We start from the raw sequence: 24,292 nt of genomic DNA, 5'->3' as shown, positions 1-24,292 counted from the left end.
GTGTTTTACAAGGACAAGACTAGAAATGAGTATATCCGAGGGACAGGTCAGGTTGAGTGGTTTGGAGACAAAGTTGTAATGATTTGGGTATGCTAAGGATGGATAGTGGACATACTGGACGAAGGATGTTGAATATGGAGCTGACATGCAGGAGGAAAAGAGAGACCTCTGAGAAGATTCATGGATGTAGTGACAAAGGACATACAGAGGCTTGGGGTGACTGAGAACAGAGATCCTAGGGATAGCGTGAGGTACTGTCATGAGTGAGATGCAGATGATCAGCTGTGGTGAGCTCTAAAGGAAGCAGCCAATTGAAGAAAAAGAAGAAAATCATTTTTACAGTCTTGATGCCTTTTTGTTTATTACATTTTCTATTTGTTTACTTGTTTAAGTCTGTCTATCGATTTAGTGTTGCACTATATAAATATGTCCTGCTACAAGCTTTGTGTTAGCTCATGCTTTGTGCAGCATGTGTGTGTTGATATAATGTATATTATTTTGGTGCAATCTTTTTAATTTTTTACCCACATAGATGGAAAGTTGAGGTTGCTTGTATGGCCTTTAAACTGTTTAATATATATATATTTTTAAAAAGTGTCAGCTTCTGCTCTTTGTGTTAATCATCTTTCAGTTTTAGTAGGAATTCATGTGGGTTTTGAGCCAGACAGTTCACGTGACGCTCACGTTTTGATGTCTGTAAACAAAAATTCATCAAAATGTGGGAAACTTTCTGAATGTGTGGAAAAGGGTGAGGAAATGGGTGGAAAAGTGATATGCACTTTACCTGGACACCATGTTGATGAAAGGAATAACACTGCAGTCTATTTAATCTAATCGTTAGACATTTTGCAGCTAATTGGAGGTTTGTTTTGCAGGAATTAATTGAAAAGGTTTAAAAATCTTATTTTGCAAATCTTAACAGAATTACTGTCCAGCTAAAAACTGCATCTGCAATTTAAACACATTTATTCTGGAAACTGACAAGGCATCCAAACATTATTGTATTTTATTCACAATTTTCAAGATATACACAAAATTTCACGTGAATATTTGGAGAGTGCATACATGAAGAACAAAGTCTGGAGGCCAGAAGATACAATAAAACCACCCACCCATTTAAGAAACCAAATGACATAAATAGAAAAAAAATCTAGTTTGCAGAAATTTCTAAACATTAAACTCTTACTTGTTACCTAAGCCTTGTTACCTACAATTATTATTTTTACATTTATATTTTATATTTTTATAAAAGTAATGAAAAAAAGGAAATTCTTCATTGACTGAAAAAAAATTTCAATGTAACAGATTGTGTTTATTCGCTTGATGATCACTGTGCCATTTGACATTCTATTTACAATCTTTTTAAGGTCGTGTAACCCCACCGACGGTGCAAGGTGTGGCTGAGTCTCCGAGCTATAAATAAGTTGCTGAAGGCAGCAGACAGGCGAAGGCGAACATCAAGCCAAGAAGAAAAGTCCATGGCATGAGGGCTGGACTTGCACTTGGACTTGGAGTCGGACTTGTACTTCCTAATAAGAAATTAGAAAGGCATTCACAGGTTATTTGAATGACTAAGAATGATCACTGAAAACATGAACTGCGAATGCAAATATTAGATTTTTACAACCGACAGCAAAAAGCAAAGATGAAAACTAGCACAAAGAGACTTGAACAGGCAGAAACTGTTGGCAGTCATGCATGACTGCTCATCACTGCTTTTGTTACCTCCTAAAGTTCAGGTTTTCAGGTTATTTGCTGGGCTGGGGTGCACTTACTTGTACATATGTCAGACTCTCTGAAGACGCCCATTTTCTCACTGGTTTTGACAGAGCTCAGCAGGTCAGTGCTCACATTCCCTTTAACATACAGAAAAAGTAGCAGTGCTTACTTACACAAATACTAATGTACTTAGCATACTTAGAGCTTCACTGTTTTGTTATACTTCATAGAAACTGCTGGATCAATGGGTTATTATGAAATGTGAATCTCTGACAAAAGGGATGCCCTTTCAATATTTTGGCTTGAATCAGAAAATAATGCCATGCGAGCAATTTCCGTAAACCAGTTGAAGAAATTAATCTTTTTTATTCTAATAAAAATGATCCAGTGGTGGCCTTGTGCGGAATTTTTGGAATAGTAAACGCTTCACCTTTTAGGAGACCTCGGAGAGTATAAATGCCTGTCCTGTGCTATAGTGTGTGAAAGCTGCCTACAAATTCTCCTCTGTTACTCCCTGGGACAAAGGAAGGGATAGAAAATGAGACTCCCAGACAGTCAACTCCAGTCTCAAATTACTTTTCATTATTCCAGGTTTTCTGAAGATTTTCAATACCCGTTATTGTTCACTGTATTGATGTCCTGACAAAAAGCTTGGCCAGCCTAAAGCACCTGAACATGGATGCTGTAACATTCACACAAGACTAACATTAATCATGATAATAGGAGCAAGGGAACACTCGGGGACAGAAGCATATGACTCACAATGCCCCCTCATATATATAATATATACATATATTATAAAATTATAACATATATCAAATAATATCAGCTAAAAATATGAAATAATAAACAAAAATGGAAAAAGTCTAATCTAACAGCCAGGCAACTGGAAATGAATTATATCAAACACATTGTTTTAAGTAGTTCTAGATCAGTTCTAGGTGAGGAGTTAGTGTGTGCAAGTGTTTTGGACTGAATGGTGAAGAAAATGTATTATGTATCTTAACCAAACAATAACTCAGGTTTGATATGTCAGATATTTACAATAAAATATGATTAAAAATGTACATTTGCAGTCTGACATTTGACTGTTTGAAGCACGCAATGCTATTTGGACCAAAATATCTTCATTAAATTTTCAAAATAATAAACGTGCCCTGGTAATTAGCTGGCCTGTTTGATAGTTGTCCATCAGCTAAATGTCTCTGTGGTCACAATAAAGCAGGGAAAAGCGTTTCAGCTTTTTTATTCTAAATCATCTCATGAAGCAGAAGACGCATGTCAGGAATTCCCAGAGTGTGGCTTAGCTTTCCAGGGGAGCGCCTACAAAACATGATTGCCAGGTAATTCATAACAACCAGGAAATACTTTATACTGCTTTTGCATAAAACGCACCACAGATTACTTCTTATTTCGTTTTTATTTACAACCGTCATGTTCTGGCTAAGGATCGAGTAACTGTTGGTGCGACACCGAATTCCTTCACGATACACAAGTCGGGTATAAATCAAAAATAAATGCTAGAAGCACATTAATTCATGATTGACATTTTCAATCTTGGAGAGTCTGACACACATTGACCCCAAGTATTTGAATTAAATTTTCAAAATAGTAAAAATGCTCTGGTAGATCACTCTTATAGCCTGTTTGAAAACATCAGCTAAAGTTCTCTGTGTTCATAATAAAATAATCATTATTACTGTGGGGAAAAGTTACAGTTTGTCTTTATTTCAAATCGTCTGATAAAGCAGAAGACACGACAGACAGACATGAATTCCTAATATACCTTGCCAAAGACACACCTTTAAAAGACAACTGTCTGATATTACAGGCTACCAGAGACTGTAGTGTACTTTGTATTTCTTCAATAAACTTAAAATTTTTATCAATATTCACTGAAAAATTTGTATTAATATTGACATTATGACATTTTCTCACATCATTCGTGTTGTTCTTTTTTTTGGTTGCCAAAAATGGAAGTTGGATTACATTTTTTCTGCCTTACCAGATATCATGAAGTTGACTTGCTGACATGTTCCCCCAGATACAGATTGAGGAGATGTGGGCAAGATAGTAACTCTTGCCAGGTTCATTTGCAGTACGTCAGCTACCCTGTTTCGGAAGTCATACCTGGACATAAAGACACCGACATCCACTTTAACGTCATACAAACACTTGAACCCTACAACAACAACTATTTAATACAGCATTGATGAAAGTGTTATATAGTGCACTGTTTACAGAACAGTTTTATAGAACGTCTACACAAATGGCCTCCAGCAAGCAATTAAAGTGTCTTGAGTGATTTAGGATGACATGAAAAGGTATTCATCATGCAGTATGTTGTAATTACACTCACCGGCTGAATGTAGTCACATTGGGAAACGTCTGCGCTGCTGATGGGGATTCAGGGAGGATGTCGGCACAGGCTGTGATGTTTTCTCCATTCTTCAGCACTAAAGATCTGAAGACCACTAATAACGGACACAAAACATAACGAATAATTAGACTTAATAAAGTAAACTCACTTCTTTGTAGATTTTGAAGTTTTGTATTTGCTGTTATCACTGATCACATATGGGGACTCATTTCACCTGTGCTGTCTCCGGAGAGGCGAATAATGCTGTCAGTATAGAACTGTCTCTGTGTCAGGCTAACCATGCCGTGTCTCACCGATATCTCCCCCACCACGCAGCTCAGTGGGTTTTCTAAAGAACAGGTGGAGCTCTGCAAGTGGAAGCGAAAGAAAGAAGTTATTTGCACGTTTACCACAATTTTCGAACAGTAACCGCAGCTGGTTTTGTTCCTGGTTAGGAAAAACTTGAACACTGCCTTTTCTACAATGAGTCTGAGTCTAGTGTTGTGTATATAGTATAAATACACAAAAAGGACTCTAGCAAGTGTGTAGATTTGAGATGAAGTTGGAGGAAGAGGAAGAGAGACGTTAGCAATATTCTCCAGTTATTGACCAATTGCATGACTGGTCCCAATAATGTTCATATTATGTCTTATACATATATTATATGTTCACATGTAACCATTTGGAGAAAAACATGTAGAGATTATTAGATGCACACATGTCAATCATGTTAGGATTACAATTATTTAGGCAGGTTTAAGTTTAGCATGATCCTTTGCAAAATCTTTTTCATATAAGCCAATAATTTGGTCATTGAGATGATTTATTTTTGATAATAAGTGCAGTTTTTAGCATCTTTATACTATTATATACATTCATATACCCTTACAAGCATAAAAATGTACTATATTTACACTTTAAACTGATCATCTTCAGGGCAGCCTTTGAATCTTAAATGCAGTGAAATTACACGTTTTCAAACTGAGGAACTAAAGAAACTTGTGATTAGACTCAGACTGGCCCCTTATTGCAATATGTGTCCCCAAACCGCCAGGAAACAGACACGCTTCTGGACTTCCTTCAAGTAACTTAAGGTCAAACTACCTGGCCAACCCCTTTCTTCTTCCACTTTTTTCCTTTCAATTTCTCATTTCTTAAGCGTGTTGTTTCTGTTTTATTTAGTTTTTGTATCCTTTTTACACAGATAAGATTGTGATCTCACCATCGATGTCATGTTGAAGGGATTGAATGTGTCTCCCACACTGTTGCACCCGGTGTCATTGGAGCCAACCCGATTAGTTGTGATGAACAAGGACGCCGTAGATTTCTTCAGTTTGGGATAAAATACAGATGTGAGAATGATGTCATTCAACACATCTATCCTATTAAAGGCTTAAAGAGAGTTTCACACTGATGGGTGGCAGATGAACACTGAGTTTTGTGATGGTGGCCAATAAGTTTTTTTTTTTTAGTTGCATGCATGTAGATTATATAAAGCTGTACTTACTTCCCCTGCAGATGACTTAAGGTTCACCTCCAGAGTAACATCGCTGCTGCTCCCATCGAGGAACACCTGCTGTCGCTGGGATGAGAAAAACAAAGTGCTTCAATTAGAAAGAAGGAATCTCATAGTTCAATCACAATTAAACACTTGCTTTGGTGAAACATGAATGCCGTTAAAATGAACCGAGTATAGATTTGTGGATATTGCTGTCCACCTTTTAGTGTAAAGGCATTTCACACTTTCACATTTCATTTCATTTTTCTTTTGATTCACAATGAAACCACTCTGCTTTGTTGAAGAACAACACTGATTACTCAAACTGCCTACTTCTCTTTAATCATATAGGCTGTTTAGAGATACTACAATCTCTTCTCTCCATTAGTGTAGTGCAGAGCTCAGTATGGGGCCTCTGGAGGGCAGCTGCCAGAGACAGCTGTTCCCTTGGTGAGCTTTTTAGTTTGGTGAAACCGCACGTACCATTAGCCAGCGGATAGATGCTAAGCTAATGCTCTCGTCCCCTCTTCCTTTTGCTTCCTGGTGCAAGCCATCGTAGGCATAATGAATTCTGTCCAGTGCAGCAGAAATACACTGTCATGTTTTTGTGGCAGCTTGGCTCCAAATAAGTTAGCAATGATAAAGAAACAATTGTTCTGCTCTTAGGCTATCAGATATATTATACCACGACTCATTCACTCATCTCATTCAATTACAACTTCTTTTTTTTCCTCTTTCAAACTGGTCTTGATACAGTATTTTACACACTGCTAGTAAGATTAGCAACCTTTTATAAGTAGGTAGCAGTTAAATACACTGCTTTAGATGTGGTGTATAGATGTAGATAAGAAAAGCTGCTGTCTTTCTAAAAGAAGGAATACATGTTTTTACATTTCAGCCTTTTTTGTTTTTACAGAGAAACTGGAGAAAAAAAGTTTAATCCTCTGTGGGAAATCCTGCCTGTGATGTCATTTGAGTCAGTATCAGTGTGAGCTAAAGATTAGAAATGTAAAACCTTTTGTTAAAATGTAAAATCCAAAAGAAGGGAGCTCATGAGATTAAAATTACATGTGCCTCACCTCATCTTGAAGCCATTAGTAATCCAAAGGAATGCAGTGTTAAATGAGTGTAGTACACACTCCCTAACTGGTCTGATTAGATGGCAATTGATTGTCCAATATCAAACATCAAACTGATTTTTTTTTTTTACATTTGTTGCAACACATAATTGCATGGTTTTGTTTTTTTTCCCTTCAGATATGTTCACTTGTTAAATACTTATTCATACAGTAAATCGGAGATTTGTAGCCATTATTGTTTTGTGAGGAACCATTTAGTCACAGAAAAATAGAAATTATTGAAATTAATAGACCAAACAAAAGAAAGAAAGAAGATGAGAAACATGAGATGAGTACCAAACACTTTATCTGTAATGATTCTTACCAGTCTAACTGTCCCGGTCACTGTACCATTAAAGACAGCCTTGGCAATAACCCATTCACCATCTGTGAGTCTGTCAGCCAAGATGTCGGCACACCTAATTCTGTAAAAAAACAAAACAAAACACATAAACAAAGAGAAACACAATCAAGGTAAGAAAATCCTATCATGTTCTGACATCTAGGTGGATCTTCAACAAAGTATTTTGCTGAGTAATTCTCTTTAACTGAAGGTTATCTTTGTCATGGCACAAAACAACAGGAAGTTATGTCCTTAACTGACATTTTACGCTGGTGTCCTCAAAACACTGACACCTTTTTGTTTCTGTGCCAGAAGTCGGTCTCTCAACTTACATATCTGGTTATTCTGCATAAGGATTTACAACTAACACGACCTTTCACTTGTTGGAGTTGTCCCAGAAGATAAACACTTCCTTTTATTTGCAACAGATACCAAGTATTTAAAAATAGAAGATTAGCTAACAATTTTCAGAAAAGAGATGATGTGGTATCCTGTATATGACATTGTATTTTTTTTCCCTCTTAATTTTGTGCTGTGTTATGTTCTTTCGTTCTCTCTGCTAAGAACACAAATAGTAAAGTACACATTCTCACCTTGCTCCACTGACATTGTGAACCACCAGTGACCTTCCCAATATGCTGTAGGGTCCATTCATCGACATGTCAGGGTCCATGTATACAGCTCCAAAGTTGTTTTGATCATTAAGCGTGCCGAACTTCCCGCTGATGTCTCCCATCTCATACTGGTCCACAGTGCCAACTCCAGGAGGGGGGGACTGTGATACGTTCCAGGCTAGTGGGTTGAAGTGGCCCTGGATGTTTGCATTTGAACAGGGCTCTGCACTGCCAGGTATGAGGGGCAACACGTGAACATGATAACCACTAGCTATGGAGTTCAGGCTCATTAAGGAAACATTTATAGTTGTGGGACCTTGTGGCACAGCCCGGGAGAAATCCACTTGTCCATCAGAAACTCCAGGGCCAAACCATGTACCTAAGCTAGCTTTGGGAACTTGCACCAATGTGACATTGGCACAGGCTACTCTTGGCCCGCCTCTTTCTGCTTGATGGATGACCACAGAACGGCCAATAATGCCGGGCTTGGGCACCCAGGAGGTGACATCAGTGAAGAAGTATTTTGCTGCCACTACCGTTAACGTGGTTCCAAGATCAATGGTACTGTGTTTGCTGGCGAGGTCTCCCACCTCACAGGATAGGGGACCAGATGGGTTACAGTTGAGGGAATAGCTGGCATCGATGCTGACGTTGAAGGGGTTCCAATGACCTCCTGTTGTGGTACAGCGGCCTTGATCATCATCCCTCTCTGAGCTGATGGGGTAGACGTGAACATGCCAGTTGTGGTTTTTGGTTGGTGTTGTAGGATTTCCGTATGCCAAATTCACAAAGATGGATACATCAGAGAGGGGGTTGTTCACCAGCTGTGTGAACCAGACCTCACCAACCACAGGGCTTGAAAATATGGCTCTGCCTACAATTATCTCGCCAGGATAACTGATACTCGTGCAAACATACCTCGAACCATTTGGTTGGTGAATGACAACTGAGCGACCTACAATGCTGTTCTTTCCAAAAAGGGGAAGATTGAAGTCTGTGAATGTCATGTCCACCATATTTTTGCCTGAGATGTTCCCGTGCTTGGCACTGAGGTCACCCGCCTCATACATGTCATGTGTTGACCCTGGGCCTTTTGGGTAAGTTGGGCTACTTCTGTTCAAACTAAATGGATTCCAGTGGTCACCTATACTATCATTTGAACACCGGTTTGTTAATGACCTGACAGGAAGATAGTGGACATGGTAAAAGGCAACTTTGCTCTGTAAATTGGTCAGATTGACACTCAACACTGTGAGATCAAAAGGGGAAGCCTGACGAAAACTGAAGTATCCTTTGATCCCATTCATGTTCACATCAGCTCTAACCTGTTTCACTGCCACATTATAGATCTGAGCACACCTGAAACTTGACCCCACCTTAAGGAAAAGAAACCCATTTGTGGTTTGGAAGCTACTGAGGTCCAGACGGGATTTTTGGAGCTGCATAGGGGTCCCGACCTTTATGGAACCCAGAGAGGTCAAAGATGCAGTATCTAAGTTTCCAAGTAGAATATCACAGTTTGCAGCAGTACTTGTAGCTCTATAGAGAGTGACATTAGTTTGTGAGGCATTAACTTGACCAATTGTCACAAGATCTGCAAGAACCCTGGAGCTGGCATTATCCATGTTATAACGGATATAAACGTTACCCGCGATGGGCCCATAGAACCTGGCCTGACTAGTTCCGAGGGTCTGACCTTGACTTACAACTGTGCATACTTTAGTTCCGTTACACGTTTGCAACGACAGTGAGAAGTCATCAAGGTTTGGTCTTTGCGCAAAGAGGCCGGACACATTGATGTTAGAATTTGAGGCAAGATCAGCTGTAAAAGTGAAGATGCTGGAGCCGATATTTTGTTCAGAACAGGGCTGAGCAAAGTGGCCATACATGACGGGAAACTCGCTGAGGGAAATGTTTACTGAACCACAGGATCCAGCCCCAGACACGTTGACAGTGGCCATTTGAGAGGTTGAGTTAAACTCCACCATCCCAATGACTCCTCCCATGTTCAAAGGTGCCAAAAACCGAACACAGGAAATGGAATCTGAAAAAGAAGACAAGGGGGAGCCAATTGCCGTGGCATTACTACACCTGTCAATGCAAAGCACTGAAAAAAACAGTACAAATATCCTTAAAAACTTAAAAAAGGATTAAAAAAGAAATCCCCTCAAGACATATTTCAACCTTGACACGACCAAGAAGTTGATTATTTAATATACTAAGAAGTCAAGTTTCTAATCGGTCTTTTTTGAACTGTAGACTGGGCCGCATCTGATTTCCAAAGTAGCAGAAGATTTTTCATTCATGTCTTACAGTAAACAACCTTGGATAAAAGCTCCCTCTTCTATTACAAATTCGAACACAAATTCAGTTGTTGACTATAAACATGTGTCCGCCACGCTGACCTTTACACTCTCACATTTTGTCATACTATAAAAACATCACACTTGTTCTGTATGTGCATTAGACAGAAACGAATATTCCACTTAAGGCCAGATTGTCTGACAAGGGTATGAAAAAAAATGAAAAATATGGGTAGATAATTTTGTTGGGAACATAACATTTGCTTAATATGTATAACAAATTTTATATTCCATTTGTAGCAACATTTTTACCATATAGTAGAGAACTGCTTGATAAAGTGTTTATAGGTTGGTGTGCATAAGGTAGAAACACTGGTTCACATTTGAGTTTCTGTTCCCGATTATCTGTTACCACCAGCTTTCATTTCTTTAGTGTTATTCAGAGAGTAAAAAGTGGAAATTCTACTTTTACAATGTGGTGGCCTGGTATGAAATACCTTCTAGTAGCCCTATTTTGATTTCCATTTAATTCTAATTTTAAAATGACACTATATTGATTCACAACAAAACAAAATCACCCTCTTTATTAATTTTATATCTATGAGTGTAATGGCAAAAAACTAAAGGTGGAACTTTGGTGTAAAAACAAAGCTTCAAGTGAGTAGAAAATCTCCCATTATTTAGATTGAAGTGGTAAAATCTTACATTAACTGTACCATAACTAGTTAGTTTTAAGGTGTAAGTGTTGATATACCAGAGCAACAACAGATTGGGGTCTTTTTGCAAACCCTCTAAATATGCATTAAACACCTTACACCATAAGTAGGTAATCTTTTTGTCTGGATCACCATCCTGCTGTGACAAACATCTTGTAATAAGCCTGATTTTCTTTTGAAAATAAAGCAAGTGATAAATGGGGAATATGGTTAACAAATATGTATGAGTAATGTATGTAGATTTCTAATAGAAAATTTCATAACTAGTTTCAAGCAGTCAGAGTTTCACTTTAACATCCCCTGTAAGAGATGCAGCATACTAAGCTTTGATCTTGAGCAGCTCAGATATCTACTGGATACTGACTTAAATTAATCATTACAAACAGTTGCTGTTAAATGCTAACTATTTTGCAACGTACTTCTAACGCAACACCTTTCTTTGAAAAACACTCATAAGAATACAATGTGCAGATTCATTAAACATGAGTTAAAATAAACACTAGGTTGCTCAAGACATAAATCATTCGTAAAGCCATTTTGGCCTAACTGGATAAGAAGAAGATTAAAAATTACTCACCAAGCAAAAAAACCAGCAGAGTAGCCCTGAGAAGGGACATGTTGTCAGATGTGTCTAAAACACACAATAAACAGAAAATATTGAAAGTGCAGGTTTGGGGGGAAAAAAAGGTAAGTCACAGCAGAAGAAGTTCAGTAATGGTAAATTAATGGACAGACTCTTGGTATATGTGTAGGTGTGCTTTCTAAGAGTCTGTCATATGTGACTGGTTCTCAAAAGCATGCAGCCTCCCTTGCACTTCTGTTTATAAGCTGCAGTCTGTGCTCTCCCAGCCTCTGATTGGTCCTCATGTAGGGAACAGTGCCTCATGCATGTGGGTAGGGGAGGGATGTCTGGTAGGATGGTTGGAGGCGGCTCACTTGATGATGTTCATTTCAAGCATAAATACAGGCGTTGGAAAGTACTTAATGGCCTTACTAATGTATTTCAAAATACAATAGTAAGCTCAAGAACTTTTTTTGAGACGTTGCTCTTCGTAGCATGCACCATAACATTTTTTAATGTCTCTACCTAAAATCATAACAAATAAATGCAGAATGAAAGAAAACAAAAAAATGCAGGAGGTTAAGCAGTTTTGTTTTATGTTTTTAACTGTTTTTTTTTTATCGTGATGTGAATAACTTGAGCAAGAACAAAGGAAGTTTAAAGTGCCCAACGTTAAACTCACAGAGGAACTTTGAAGTCTAATCTTACATGAGTACAACAGCTCTTTGAACACGCTACTGCTTCCACATTTTTTCTTTAAAATTCCCCTTTTGCACCCTATTTCTACCTCTTCCCTTTTTCTTCTTAAAAAGTATATGAAAACCAAAACTGCTACTCTGACAAAGTTCAGGGGAAAAACTGAATAGCAGAAAATAGCAACTTTATTTAAAAATAGCAGCTGAATGGCCCATCACTGTAAACTGTTACACTATGTAACTCTTTAAATATGTATTTTAGGGCCTTTGAAGTGGTTTTGGTCAGTCACTTTGCTTGTTTAAATCACTGATTGCAACAGAGACCTGAATCACGTGGTTCTGTTCCACTCTCCGCTCATACTGTGCACACAGGCGTGTCATTTGCACATGGATTCGCATGCAGAGAATAGGTAATCGTAGCTCAATATAGGCAACTGGAAGGGAAGTAAATACATTAAAGTAATGGTATTGTTAGTTGCAGTATACGCAGAGTAAGGTGAACTTCCCCACAGAACTGCGGAAGAAGAAGGAGAGTGAAATAATATATTAGAAGAACTTGAATAAATAAAAAAGTAATCTGTATCTTTCCTCTCAGTTAGCTCCATTTACTTCTGTGTGAGAAGCTGTCTTAACTGCAAAAGGCCATGATGGACATGATTAAAACATATGCCACAAATAGCTCCCTAGTTATGTGTAAAAGATGATCATTTTTGAAGCAAGCAGAATCATAGTGTTATGGTTTGGTTTAGGCCATCGTTTCCCACTCAAAGCACTTCAGATTCATAAGACGTGCTACAAAACATGGATAAAGCATGGATAAATATGCTCACTTGTGTCACTGACGGATAGAAATGATCTTAAAAAAAAGACTTTTTGCTTCTAACAACTACTTTACATGAACGTTACCTAATTTTATCTGTTCTACACACCTTAATATTTGTACACACACGGAAATGTTAATTTCTAAATTAAACACATGGAAGCCAACATTTCCAAAGGTAAATTTCCAAGAAGCACTCAGATACCTCTAAAAACATGTGGTGTCACATGGATGTACAGGATCTGGCACTAACGTGAAAATGACTTTGCAATCACTCTGAGAGTTCATTGTTACGTGCATATGATGGCATGAGGAAACATCTCAATGACACAAAGCAAGTCAAGCCTGCTTTGGATATGTTTTTAAAGCTATAATTGATTAAGCCAGCAGTTAAGCAACTGAGCCTACATTATTCACACCTCATTCATAAATTACTCTAGGTGGATGATGATGGATGACTGCTATGTAAACTTGGATGGTTAACATGAATTTACTGTCATACATCAAACAATGCTTTATATTTGGCCACAGTGTTCATCCACGTCAGAGCTCACGTGTTTTCTTGCACCACATATTGGAAAAATTCTTTTTGCAAGCCTGATCCGGTGTCCCAATGAAACAAAGTCACTTCGGATCATTTAGCTGGTGGTCATGAAATTACTGGAGGTAGCCATGAACGTTAGAACCAGACTATTAAGAAATCTGGGATGGATATGTTCTAATGGGAGTACAGGCTGTTATGTAGAGTATTTTTCAATTGTAAATTGAAAAATACTTCAATATGTGGAGAACCTTTCTAGGTTCTCCACATATAATATCTCCAACTTATACCATATCTTGTTTAAAAAGTCTGTTATTATAAAAATAAACAATTTCAGCCAGAACTATGATTTTAAGCAGGCAAAAACATGCAGGTCTGAAGAAATTTATGTTGTGTTACATTCACACTTTGTCAGTTTATGGAAGGATGAGGTGAGCCACAGGCCTGTACAGGAACCTCACAGTTAAATATTTCTTGATGCCACAGATCTTTGATTATGTTTAGAATTCCAAGATAGATTAGTTCTTTTTTTGACAGACTTGAGAAACAAAATAAAATAAAATGGCAACATCCCCTAAGAGTGGTACCCCGATGTGGCAGGCCATGAGCTCTTTCGTGTACTGGAGGGCCTTTGAAGAGGTTCAGGTGTCTCACTTGTCTTGCTTTGGTCACTGATTGCAGCAAAGGCTTGAATCACGACATGGCTTTGTCCTTTATACACAGGTTTGTCACACTCACACACACATGAATAAAATAAATAATGGCTACTAAATATAGGGAAAACGGAAAGAGGGCAGTCATAGCAGTTACTGTCATAGCAGCAGAGGATGGATGAGAGTGCAGTAACAAGTTAGAATAGCCAGAATAAAGAAGGATTCTCTATATCTCTCCTCTCACTTGACTGCAACAACTATACTTGTTTTTTTTGTTTTTGTTTTTTAATTATAAAGAACTTTTGAAGAGTATATGAAGTTTTTTCAGTCCAGAAACAGTTCTGTGTTGAAGATCAGATACTCACTGACATGTTGTTGTAAGGAACATTAATATTAAAACATCATTCCTCACTCAAAAATGCTCAAATTCTGACACAAATAGAAATTATTAACACTGATTATGCTTTTGGAGGAAATTAGATAATTTCTGTAAAGCATTGTTGTGACTAACCTGAATTTTCTGAAAACATGAACATTGCCCAGTTGTGACCATCATACGCTAAAATAAATTTAAAAAAAAAAAATTATAACACCTTAGCAGGTGTTAAAATTACATCAATACAACTTCAGATAAACTACAAAACACTAAATGTATTTATATTAAATAAATAAATATCATATAATCATAAAATCAGAAGTACCATGTGCAAAAATCTGCCCCCTGACACAGTAGCTTGTAGAACTACTTTTGAGAGCAATACGTTTAGGTAACATCCATATTTTCTAATTGTTTCTTAGATGATTGTGGAGGAATTGTGGCTTCACTCGTCCCTTCTTCACCCTTCTATGCAACAACACTTGCTTCTCCAAGGCCATTGACACGCTCCCAACCAGAAAAACCAAAAGTTCAGATTTTATAGATGTGGTCACATTTGCTGATCCTCGGTTAAATTGTTAAATAACAACACAGCGTAATAGGTCATGTTTTCTAGTTCATTGGCGATGTATTTATATCATTTTAAGACCTGCCAAAAACCTCATTATTTTAAAAAATGATGTCCTGATACATAAAATATTAGAAGACAAAGAGGCTGTAAATTATTTTTAGCATGACTGTAACGCAAGCTGAAAAACGTTTTGAATGCATAAAGAAATTTTTTAGAGCACTACAGTCCCTCTAAAAACAAGCAGTCTAATCAGGGCTTATGGGGAGTGATGCAAATTTTAAAACATTCCCTTTAAAATTAACAAAAATATTCTCTCATAATAGAGCCCATTGTTAACACGCTGGTAAAATGCCATCATGTTCTAAACAATCTCCCAACGTCCTGTACGACGGGTACTCAAAGTTACTTTCAGTATCACTGTGGTTTTATGATGATTGATTGACATACAGCGTTGTTTTGCTTAGTATGACAATGACTGGCAACGAATGGCTTTAGATGACTTAACAGATTTTTTTTTTTTTGGGTTACACAATGTGCAGCATCACTGTACTCAGCTGCAAAGAACTGGATCATGCTTAGTGTCTTATGATTTTTTTAAATTTGCATTCGTTTCAATGTCTTATGAAGATTAATTTGAAAGCTTTTTATTTGTATCATTAATCCAGGGATTCTGAATGATTTAATAACAGTTTCAGTAATCCACGTTCTTATGCCATAATCGAAATTATGACTGAAATGTATTTTTCTTAAAGCTTTTCTCCAAATATTTCAAAACTGAGCTAGTGTTTAAATATCCAAAATGCATTTAGGTGAATCAATGATCAATTAATATTCCAAATTACTAACATCTGCACCCCCAAAACTTTGCATGTTTTCACCGTGTTTTTTCTTAAACACACATGAGAAACATTTTTGACATGGAGGTCCATTCTGTACTCTGAATGTAAGTATCCTATTTGGATTGATGGCATGAAAAAGTGAAACTATATCATATGACTTATGGCTGTCCCCAGCACAAGAAAAATGTTTCTGCATTTGAGGAATTGAGAGTAATCTTTAAAGCTTAGATCCCACTTAAGGTGGAAATAAATATGGAAGTTTCTGGGCAGCAAACAGGTCTGACTGGAGGAGAATGATAGAAAGCGACATCTTTGTAGAGGTAGTCCATCGTAGAGGAAATAAAGGCTGGACTGTTCCTCAGTTTTGCATGTTGCCGTAGTACATGCTTAAAATTTGCTTAGATGCATAGATAGATAATGTAAAATTGAATTCTGACATTTGGAAAATGCAGTTGTTGAACATACAAATTGGCACTGAAAACATTATACTTAGCTAATGACACTTTACACCGGCTAAACTAGGAATGATTATGATGTTTTTCTCCTCTGTTGGTGCTGTTAGGTTTTATTTTTTTGATTATTTTTTCTCTTTGGGCTTTTTTTTTTTTTTTTACCTTTATTCTGTAGCAGTGAACAGTAGAAAGAGGGAGAGAGACAGCATGAAGAGACATGCAGCGAAATACAAGTCAAACTGGAACCTGTACCTCATGTGATTCAGGCCTTTGGCCAAAAGTTAATTTAAAAAATATTTTATTCATTCTAGTTATAATAATACATGATGGTTCAGTGTAGACCCTTCTACTTGCCGAGAGAGATCACAGTGATCACAATAATAGCAGTTTATGTGCCGCCGCAAGCTAATGCTAAGTCAGCCATGGAGCTACTCCAGCGCTCCACTAATAAACAGCTAACAACGCACCCGCACTGCGCTGTGATCGTGGCAGGGGATTTTAACCACGCAAACCTGAAATCTGTCCTGCCTGGATTCTTTAAAAACGTGAGCTTTCCGACAAGGGAAAACAACACACTAGACCAGGTCTACGCCAACATCCCAGATGCTTACAAGGCCACCCCCCTGCCTCATCTCGGACTCTCTGATCATCTCTCTCTGTCCTTGATCCCTGCTTATAAACCTCTAATTCAAAGAGAAAAACCATCTGAAAAAACAGTAAGAGTGTGGACCATGGAAGCCACCACGGCCCTACAAGACTGTTTTGATAACACGAATTGGAGTGTATTTGCAGAAGGATCAGACTTGGAGGGCCACACATCTGCCGTACTCTCATACATCAGCTTCTGTACTGAGAGTGTAACAACAACAAAGACTGTTAAAGTGTTCCCGAACCAGAAGCCATGGCTCCACAGTGAGGTAAGAGCAGTGTTGCCAACTCCTCAGTAAGGAAAATCGCTATTGGTTGTCCTAAAAGTCGCTAGAAGTCGCTAAATGACATCATCACCTAATTTGCATAATTGGTCATGCTAATATAATTGTAACCTATGTTGTTGGAGAGAGAAATAACATCGTGGAAGAGACATAAAGTAAGTAAAAACCTCCTAAATGCATTTAGAGTTTATTTAGAACTACAAATTAAATTTCTTTTAGCAATTATTGTTTTTTTTAATGTCACAATTCCAGCCCTGCTCCTTTACCCGGGCTTGGACCGGCAAAAGTGACCCGAAATAGGCACTCTGGTGGAGTTACTTTGTGTGTGTGTGTTTATAAGTAGTTTTAAACCTTGTGATCCACAAAACAGCATAAGAGTAAAAGAGTAAAAGAAGAACTGACTCCATTACAGCACCCGCTGCTTGTTGAGAGTAAAAGCGATACGCGCTTTCACGTCTTTTTTTAGCGACTTCTTTTAGAAAAAAAAGTCGCTAGGGGGTCTGAAAACTCGCTAAATATAGCGACAAAGTCGCTAAGTTGGCAACACTGGGTAAGAGCCCTACTAAGAGCACGTGACAGCGCCTTCAAATCAGGAGACCAACAAGTCTACAAAGAGGCACGCCAGGTTAAAGCTCAGAGACATCTATACTGGCAGACTTCAGCAGAAAGCTAGCATCATCATCAAAGACCCCTCACACCCTGGACACTCACTTTTTTCCCCCCTTCCCTCTGGTAAACGCTACAGGTCCATCAGGTCAAAGACAAACAGACTCAACAGAAGTTTTTACCCACAGGCTGTCAAACATGCCCTACCTCCACCCTAATTGGAGGATAACTGCACTGCCAACACTCATGGACATTACACCTTATTTATAAATCGTATTTCTGTTCATACTTCAATGCAACCAACATTCCTACCTCTTTAAACTGTATTTATTATAACCTTATTTAGTATAGTTGCAACAGCACCCGCCCACTCAATGTGCAATTTCACCCCCCACACACACTTAATGTGCAATATCGCTGATCACACTGCACCTCTCAATGCACCTGCTAGTTAGATGGCATGTATGTGTATGCATATAGATGTAAGTGTGTGTGTGTGTATGTATGTATGGATGCATATATGTATATATACATATATGTATGTATGTATGTGCGTGTATGTTTGCAGGTGTATGTATAACTTGTACATATCTTTCTTGTGTAAATGTAAATTTGTCTGTTATTGTGTAAATACTTACGCTATTGTGTACTTCACACATATGGAGAGATGCCAAACTGCCTTTCATTGTTCTTGTAACAGTGACAATAAAAAGCTATTCTATTCTAAACTGCTGTCGTGCAATGAGAGAACCAAACCAAAATTCCATCCTACTATGTAAAATGACAAAAAGATAATTAATTCATTTAATCCTTTTTGCTTTTTGTCTAGAAAGAAATGAAGAGTGGCCTTTGTTGTTTGTATGTGTGTGTGTGTGTGTGTGTGTATGTGCTCATGCGGGTAAAATTGGGAGCAGTTGTTTTACATTGATTTTACCAGTAGATGGAGTCAGCGTAGCATGAGTTATGTGTTTTTTTCTGCTGAGGTTACTGTTTGCTGAATAAGTTTTCATCCCATACATCAGACACACAGAGAGACAGACACCTATAGCTAATTAAGAATCACCAGTTAAACTAACTCCAAGCATATCTTTGGACTTTGGGAGGAGGAAAACATGCAAACTCCGGCTGGCGGATACAAACTTAGGACTTGCTTGCTGTGCGGTACTCTAAACCCAAGTACACATCATCATCATCAACTATCACGATAACTTAAACAGCTCCACGCAGAGTGCCAAAGGCAAGCTTAACATTACAGAACAGTACCATTTAAGTATATCCTACACACAATAAAGAGCAAATAAGTTACGCCTACATGTAACAGTATTCCCAAGAGACATTTAATTTGTTAATGTAGTATGCATGCAGCATGCGAATAATCTACAGGCACTCACAGCCTATTTAAACGTTCAAAATCTATTTTAAAACTAATGTTTATGTGATTAAACCGTGAACTGTGAAACAGCGTTTTATATTCACCTTCTGGTTGAATCAGGTCAAAATATAAATACTACACGTCAACAACAGCACGCCTAGATCACGTGCGCTCAGTCTCCTGCGAGGGATTTGCAAAAAAATGCACTGCCTACTTCAGCGCACGAGATGTCACTTCCTGCTATATTGTGAGCTGATGTCGTGTTTCCGCTTCAGCCGGCATATGAGCTCCACAGCATGCGTGCTGCCTGCTCTACCCGCTGGGAGCGGGTCAACACCACCTTACTGCCTGAACGTCAGTGAAAGTTACCGGACATCTGCTCGTTTGAGCTGAAGCTGAGCGAGTCGGGGACAAGTGCACGTCTGCAGATCTACTGGCTGCTTCTAACGCGAGACCTCCTCATTGCAGGTATTCACGTTTGGTGTATAATACATGTACCGTGGGTCTACACAGCTTTTCATTTATTTAGTTGTACAGTTGAAAACATTCTAGCTTGGGAGCCCTTTTATTGACCTTTTATAATTGTGATTTATAACACTTTCATTTTTCAGTGAGTTTTTAAAGTTGAAGGTCAAGTATGCTATAGTAGTACCTCCTGCACCTGCACTCAGTGTCCTGTATCTGCTTTACTATTAGGGTTGCACTAGTGTAAAAAAAAACTGTTGAAATTACAACAACTAACTTTATTAATAATTTATTGTTTGTTTTCTTCCCTTTTATTTATGCCTTTTATCACTTCATCGTCCAACATCCAGCCAGCTTGCAGCTGATGCGACATAAAAGCTTTAAAAACAAAGAAAGAACCCATTGTCATCAGTTAATCCAATCCTGATCAGCTAATTTCGGTCAACAGAGCCAATGTCTGCCATATGTGGAGCATCCCCAGTTTCAACATACAGTATGTGTTTTCAAAGATTGCTAATGCCTGTCTACACATATTTAGCATTTAGCCGGTTTCTAATACTTTAAAAGCGTACAACAAAATCCTTGTAATCAGGATTTTTTTCTTTTCATCTACAAAAAGTTTCACATTGAGTCTGACATCTCCAAATCCAGAATGCGTAAGAACATTAAAAACAACTGACCTCAGGAACTACTTTTGAAAGCATTGACCCAAAGGAAATACCATACAAGGCCTGTTGTGTTTTTGGGGGTTTTTTTGTTTTTTTTAATTTATAGCTTAAAAAACAAGAGTTGTTAGCAAATTTTCATCAATCAAGACTTGTGGTTCAGAAGCAAATAAACCTTTTTTTTTTGCAAAACTGAACTTTTGCTCTTTGGATGTAAGTGGAAACAACAAGCTTCAGTTTTATTATAACTGGGAGTACCGCTTTGCCCACAGTAAAGCCTTTTTTGAAGTCTAACTGGGCAGCTCCTTCTCCTGCAGAAGCGCCTTCGGCTAGTAAATATCTTTTCATATCTGGTTTATTTAAATAAACAGTGAATATCACTCACTGTAGGGGCTGTTCAAAATACCTGCCCACAGCCAATAACAGCCTATGTCACAGTAGCTGTCATGTGGCGAGGCTTGCTTCTTGAAGGGCAGTTAAATGGTCAGCAGCTGACTTTATATTTCATTGCTTTTCATTGCTTTTTTGCATTTCCCCACATTTTCCCCCATATTTTTCTTTTCCTTTTTTTTTTTTTTTTTTTTTTTTGTTATCCTCAGAAAGCTTCCTCCATCCCTCTCTCGCTTTCTTTGGCCCTTTATGTCACCCCATCTCATCAGCACCTCTGTGTATGAGATATTTCACAACCTGAAAAGGCTCTGTAAGGATATTTATTTCCACACCAAAGTCTGGTTGTCCGAACCTAAAAGGGACCCACACAAATATGATAATTGACTCCAAAATGCCTGGACTCTGACGTGCTTGATGTCGGGTTTTTTGTTTCTGTTTCTGTTTCTTCCCCTCTTTTATTTTGCTCAGTGGAGCTCTTTGAAAAGCTGTGAATGTTTGCCATATGGACCTGAAATCTAAAACGGTATTCCCCTCTTTCTCTGATTTACTCGGATCGAAGGGGCCCTACTTCAAAATCCTTCAGGGACTTTCTATAACTTGGCTATTTAACCCAGACCAGTGACTGCACAGAGGGGGGGAAAGCGAGCATATTCCATATTTATTTTTACTCCACCTCCGCACATCCTCTCTGATGCAAACTCCATTTTCTCTTGTGTTTTTTACTCCAAGTGTTTCGTAAGGTCCTCATGAATATTGCAGTTGCTGGAGACTCGAGGGAGGAGAGATGGTGAGGTTTCTGTCTCGGTTCTAATGTTAGTTGACTGAAGAAGAGGAATATTGCAGATTATTGGGCTTTGACAGTGTGGGAGGAAAAATGGCTAACATTTATCAGTTTATCCAGCTTTTTTGCAGGTAATTTATGAGAAAGCTTTGCTTTCACACAACTCGGTCATGCTTTCCTGATATTGTTTTGAAGATTTCTGTTTTTCCTCCCAAATTTCCTTCCACCAGCACATCTACCTTTATTATCATATGGCACTATACTGTATGCCCTTCCTTGTACGGTGTTATTGGTGCAACATGGAGGTGATCTAACTTGATTTCCCCACCAATATGACTTTCAGTACTTCATGACTCATCGTGGTGGCTTCTGTCAAATGAATATGGGTAAAGTGACGTAAACCAGCTAGTGCTAGATAGTGGTGGAAAGCAAATTGGAGCTTGTTAACTAAACTTTCATTGGATCTGAATTAAATTCCTATGATGTTTACCTGTATTCTGCGCACACAGTTACATTTACGTAGAACCTTTACGAACCAAGCAGACAGGAGTCTTCGGGTTCAACACAACTGCTGTCTTTCTGTCTGAGCTGATCTCTTGTTTCTCTCCTGATGAATGGTTTTATAATAACACAAGACATGACTGAGTTGAGTTAATCTTCAGATGAATGCTCAGGCACAGGAAGTACACTGTCCACTGTGGCGGGGGACTGGACTGACAGCCTCATAGATTAAGTGACTTAATAACAGAGTGGCTGTGACTGGTTGAGTGGGTGCAGTCTGTAGGGACCGTTAATGAGGCGTGTCTATAGTAAGTCTTGATTGCTTGGGAATGTTGTGTGGAAACAAGGAACAGAAAAACAAGGAGGCGGATATTAAGACTGAAGGTAATTGATGAATGTTTTTTTTTATGTTAGGAGCTGCTTAGTGAGCACATGTTGGTGCACCTTTATTTCCTGGCCTTAATACCTCCTGCACACCTCAATGTTTTATGCAGTCTTTTTATTGCGCAGAACTACACAAGAAAAACGTATACGTGTTTGTGAGCCCAAAGCTATTTAAAATGCGTACAGCCCAGTGAATTTGAACCTGTCCAGAGGACAGAGATGACTTCATCATTACCTCACCCTGCTCTGCTAGAGGACTTATCAAAAACATGTGGCTCCACTCTCCCTTCTCACTGCAAATTGATTGAGTCTTGGACTCAAGTGTTTTCCTTTTGTTGGGGAATGTGTGCGTTTGCGCACATGCTGGCTTAATTTTATCATCTTGGATTTTCTTTTCTCTCTCTGTCATTCATTTGGCATGTTTCAGCGAGCTGCTCTGGGTTTGGTCAGACAGGATAGAGGCCCACAAGGTTGGAGAGGATGAAACGCCATGCCGTTCAAGCATGTGTATGTGTGTCTATTACACCCAATGAGACAAGGTGGCAAACGTATTGCGGTGGCATCTTAATTTGACTGTATTGTTACCCAGGTGAACAATAAGGCTTTTTAGACTTTCAATCTGAAATTTAAGGCTTATTGTTGGTTTTACAGAAATTATTATTTGAGCTACAATGCTATCAGAATGGAAAATTGTTTTGAGTAGGACTGAGTGATATGATCGACCAGCCTCTCTGTCTAAAATCCAGTGATATTTAAAATATATTTGTAATACAAATGGGTATTATTTTAAATCAACAAGATGAGCTTAGACAACTTTGAAATGACTAGGCCATTAAATACACAACCTTTAAACCTTTCAACTTGGGATATGTTTGTGTGTTGGGGGGGACTTGTGGCTAGCTCAACTAGCATGAGTAGGCTAGTTTAATTGCAAGGATATTTGTCAGATACAGGAATTTCCACCCTAGTGCTTTGTTCAAGACTATTTGCCATCAGTAATACGAGGCCAAGTATCCATGGCAGCACATTCACTAGTCATGCTGATGAAAATGTCCCATTGATGTCTGTGTACAAATCTCCACTCGGTTTCAATGCCCTGTGGTTCTTTTCAGCAGTTGAGCCTTATACGTTAAACATTTACTGGGTTACCACTTTAGGATACACACTAATAAAGTAGCAAAGGAAAAAGACTTGATGGAAAAGGAAAAAATGGCCAGCTCTATTATGGAGCAGGAGATTAACATTATCCTCTTCCATTCTCGATTTGGCCTACTTTCCTTCGAGGGTTAACGTAAACAAAATAGCTGTTTTTTTTAGTCAATGACATCAATTTATTATCCAAAAATAATTTGCAAAGAACCCGGCAAACTACATTTTTGTTACGCTCAATCTCCGGCCTCAGTCTTCCATATTTTTATTCGTCGATTCCCCTGACTCGGAGGTCTCAGACGGAGCCAAACAGTTCCTTGTTTTATGCCTTTGTGCATCCACTGACGTTGCTGTTTGATGAGATACGCATGTGGGCTGGGTGTTTAGATTGCACATTTGTTTGGTTGCCAGAAGTCCCAGCGGGGTGGGGTTAGAATAACCTTATTATACACTTGTGGGCGGATGAATCACTGAAAGCATCTGACCCAGCGTGGAGTCGAAATGACTTCTATCCAGCTTAGGGGAGGTGTGTTTATTATTATGTGCATGCGTGTTGATATTTACAGCATTAGTTTCACTGTATATTTTCTTTTGTGTGTATGTGTGTGAGGACAGGCTGGACATGGGGTCAACAGTGGGTCTACTGATGCAGTTTGAAAGAGTTTGCATTGATATTAGAGTGTAGGAAGTATGGCAACAGGGCCAGACAGTGACCACTGGTGAAGGAGACTTTGAGCCAAATGAACTTTTGGGGCAGACGATGGCTCCTATGAGCCACCGCCCGGTGGTCGCTTTATTAAAAGTCTCTCTATACGGGTCAAGAAGTTTCAGATCCCAAAAGTTTGCCGCTGGAAACTACCAAGATTCA

General features: G+C 38.5%; 2 protein-coding genes across 9 annotated transcripts in view; one reads left to right on the top strand and one right to left on the bottom strand.

The window, feature by feature from the left end:
• Positions 1-968: 968 nt before the first annotated feature.
• cusr (Copper-only SOD repeat protein) lies at positions 969-19,311 on the bottom strand. 3 transcript variants are annotated; one of them, XM_003449997.5, is made up of 11 exons: positions 19,194-19,311; positions 11,248-11,301; positions 7,631-9,695; positions 7,020-7,119; positions 5,586-5,660; positions 5,301-5,405; positions 4,314-4,446; positions 4,079-4,193; positions 3,725-3,849; positions 1,776-1,856; positions 969-1,529 (listed from the first exon to the last, which is right to left on the bottom strand). In XM_003449997.5, exons 2-11 carry the CDS (start codon positions 11,285-11,287, stop codon positions 1,414-1,416), a joined length of 2,955 nt encoding a protein of 984 aa, XP_003450045.2. In that variant the 5' UTR covers positions 11,288-11,301; positions 19,194-19,311; the 3' UTR covers positions 969-1,413. The 3 variants fall into 3 exon arrangements, with proteins under 3 accessions (XP_003450045.2, XP_019215291.1, XP_019215292.1); XM_019359746.2 differs by lacking the exon at positions 19,194-19,311 and adding an exon at positions 11,406-11,488; XM_019359747.2 differs by lacking the exon at positions 19,194-19,311 and having other exon boundaries at positions 969-1,504; positions 1,775-1,856; positions 11,248-11,495.
• A 49-nt stretch (positions 19,312-19,360) lies between these two features.
• Positions 19,361-24,292, top strand: part of add3a (adducin 3 (gamma) a) — a 101,179-nt gene continuing 96,247 nt past the window's right edge. For 5 of the 6 annotated variants that reach the window (XM_025907906.1, XM_025907908.1, XM_019359750.2 and 2 more), the window contains exon 1: positions 19,362-19,557. The gene's annotated coding sequence lies outside the window, so the exon portion shown is untranslated. Of the gene's footprint in view, positions 19,558-24,292 lie in introns of all 6 variants that reach the window. The other variant, XM_025907907.1, reaches the window with a different exon arrangement.

Source organism: Oreochromis niloticus, linkage group LG6 (assembly GCF_001858045.2).
Source record: "Oreochromis niloticus isolate F11D_XX linkage group LG6, O_niloticus_UMD_NMBU, whole genome shotgun sequence".
In the NCBI taxonomy this organism is placed as follows: domain Eukaryota; kingdom Metazoa; phylum Chordata; class Actinopteri; order Cichliformes; family Cichlidae; genus Oreochromis; species Oreochromis niloticus.
This window is presented reverse-complemented; position numbering and strand designations above follow the sequence as displayed.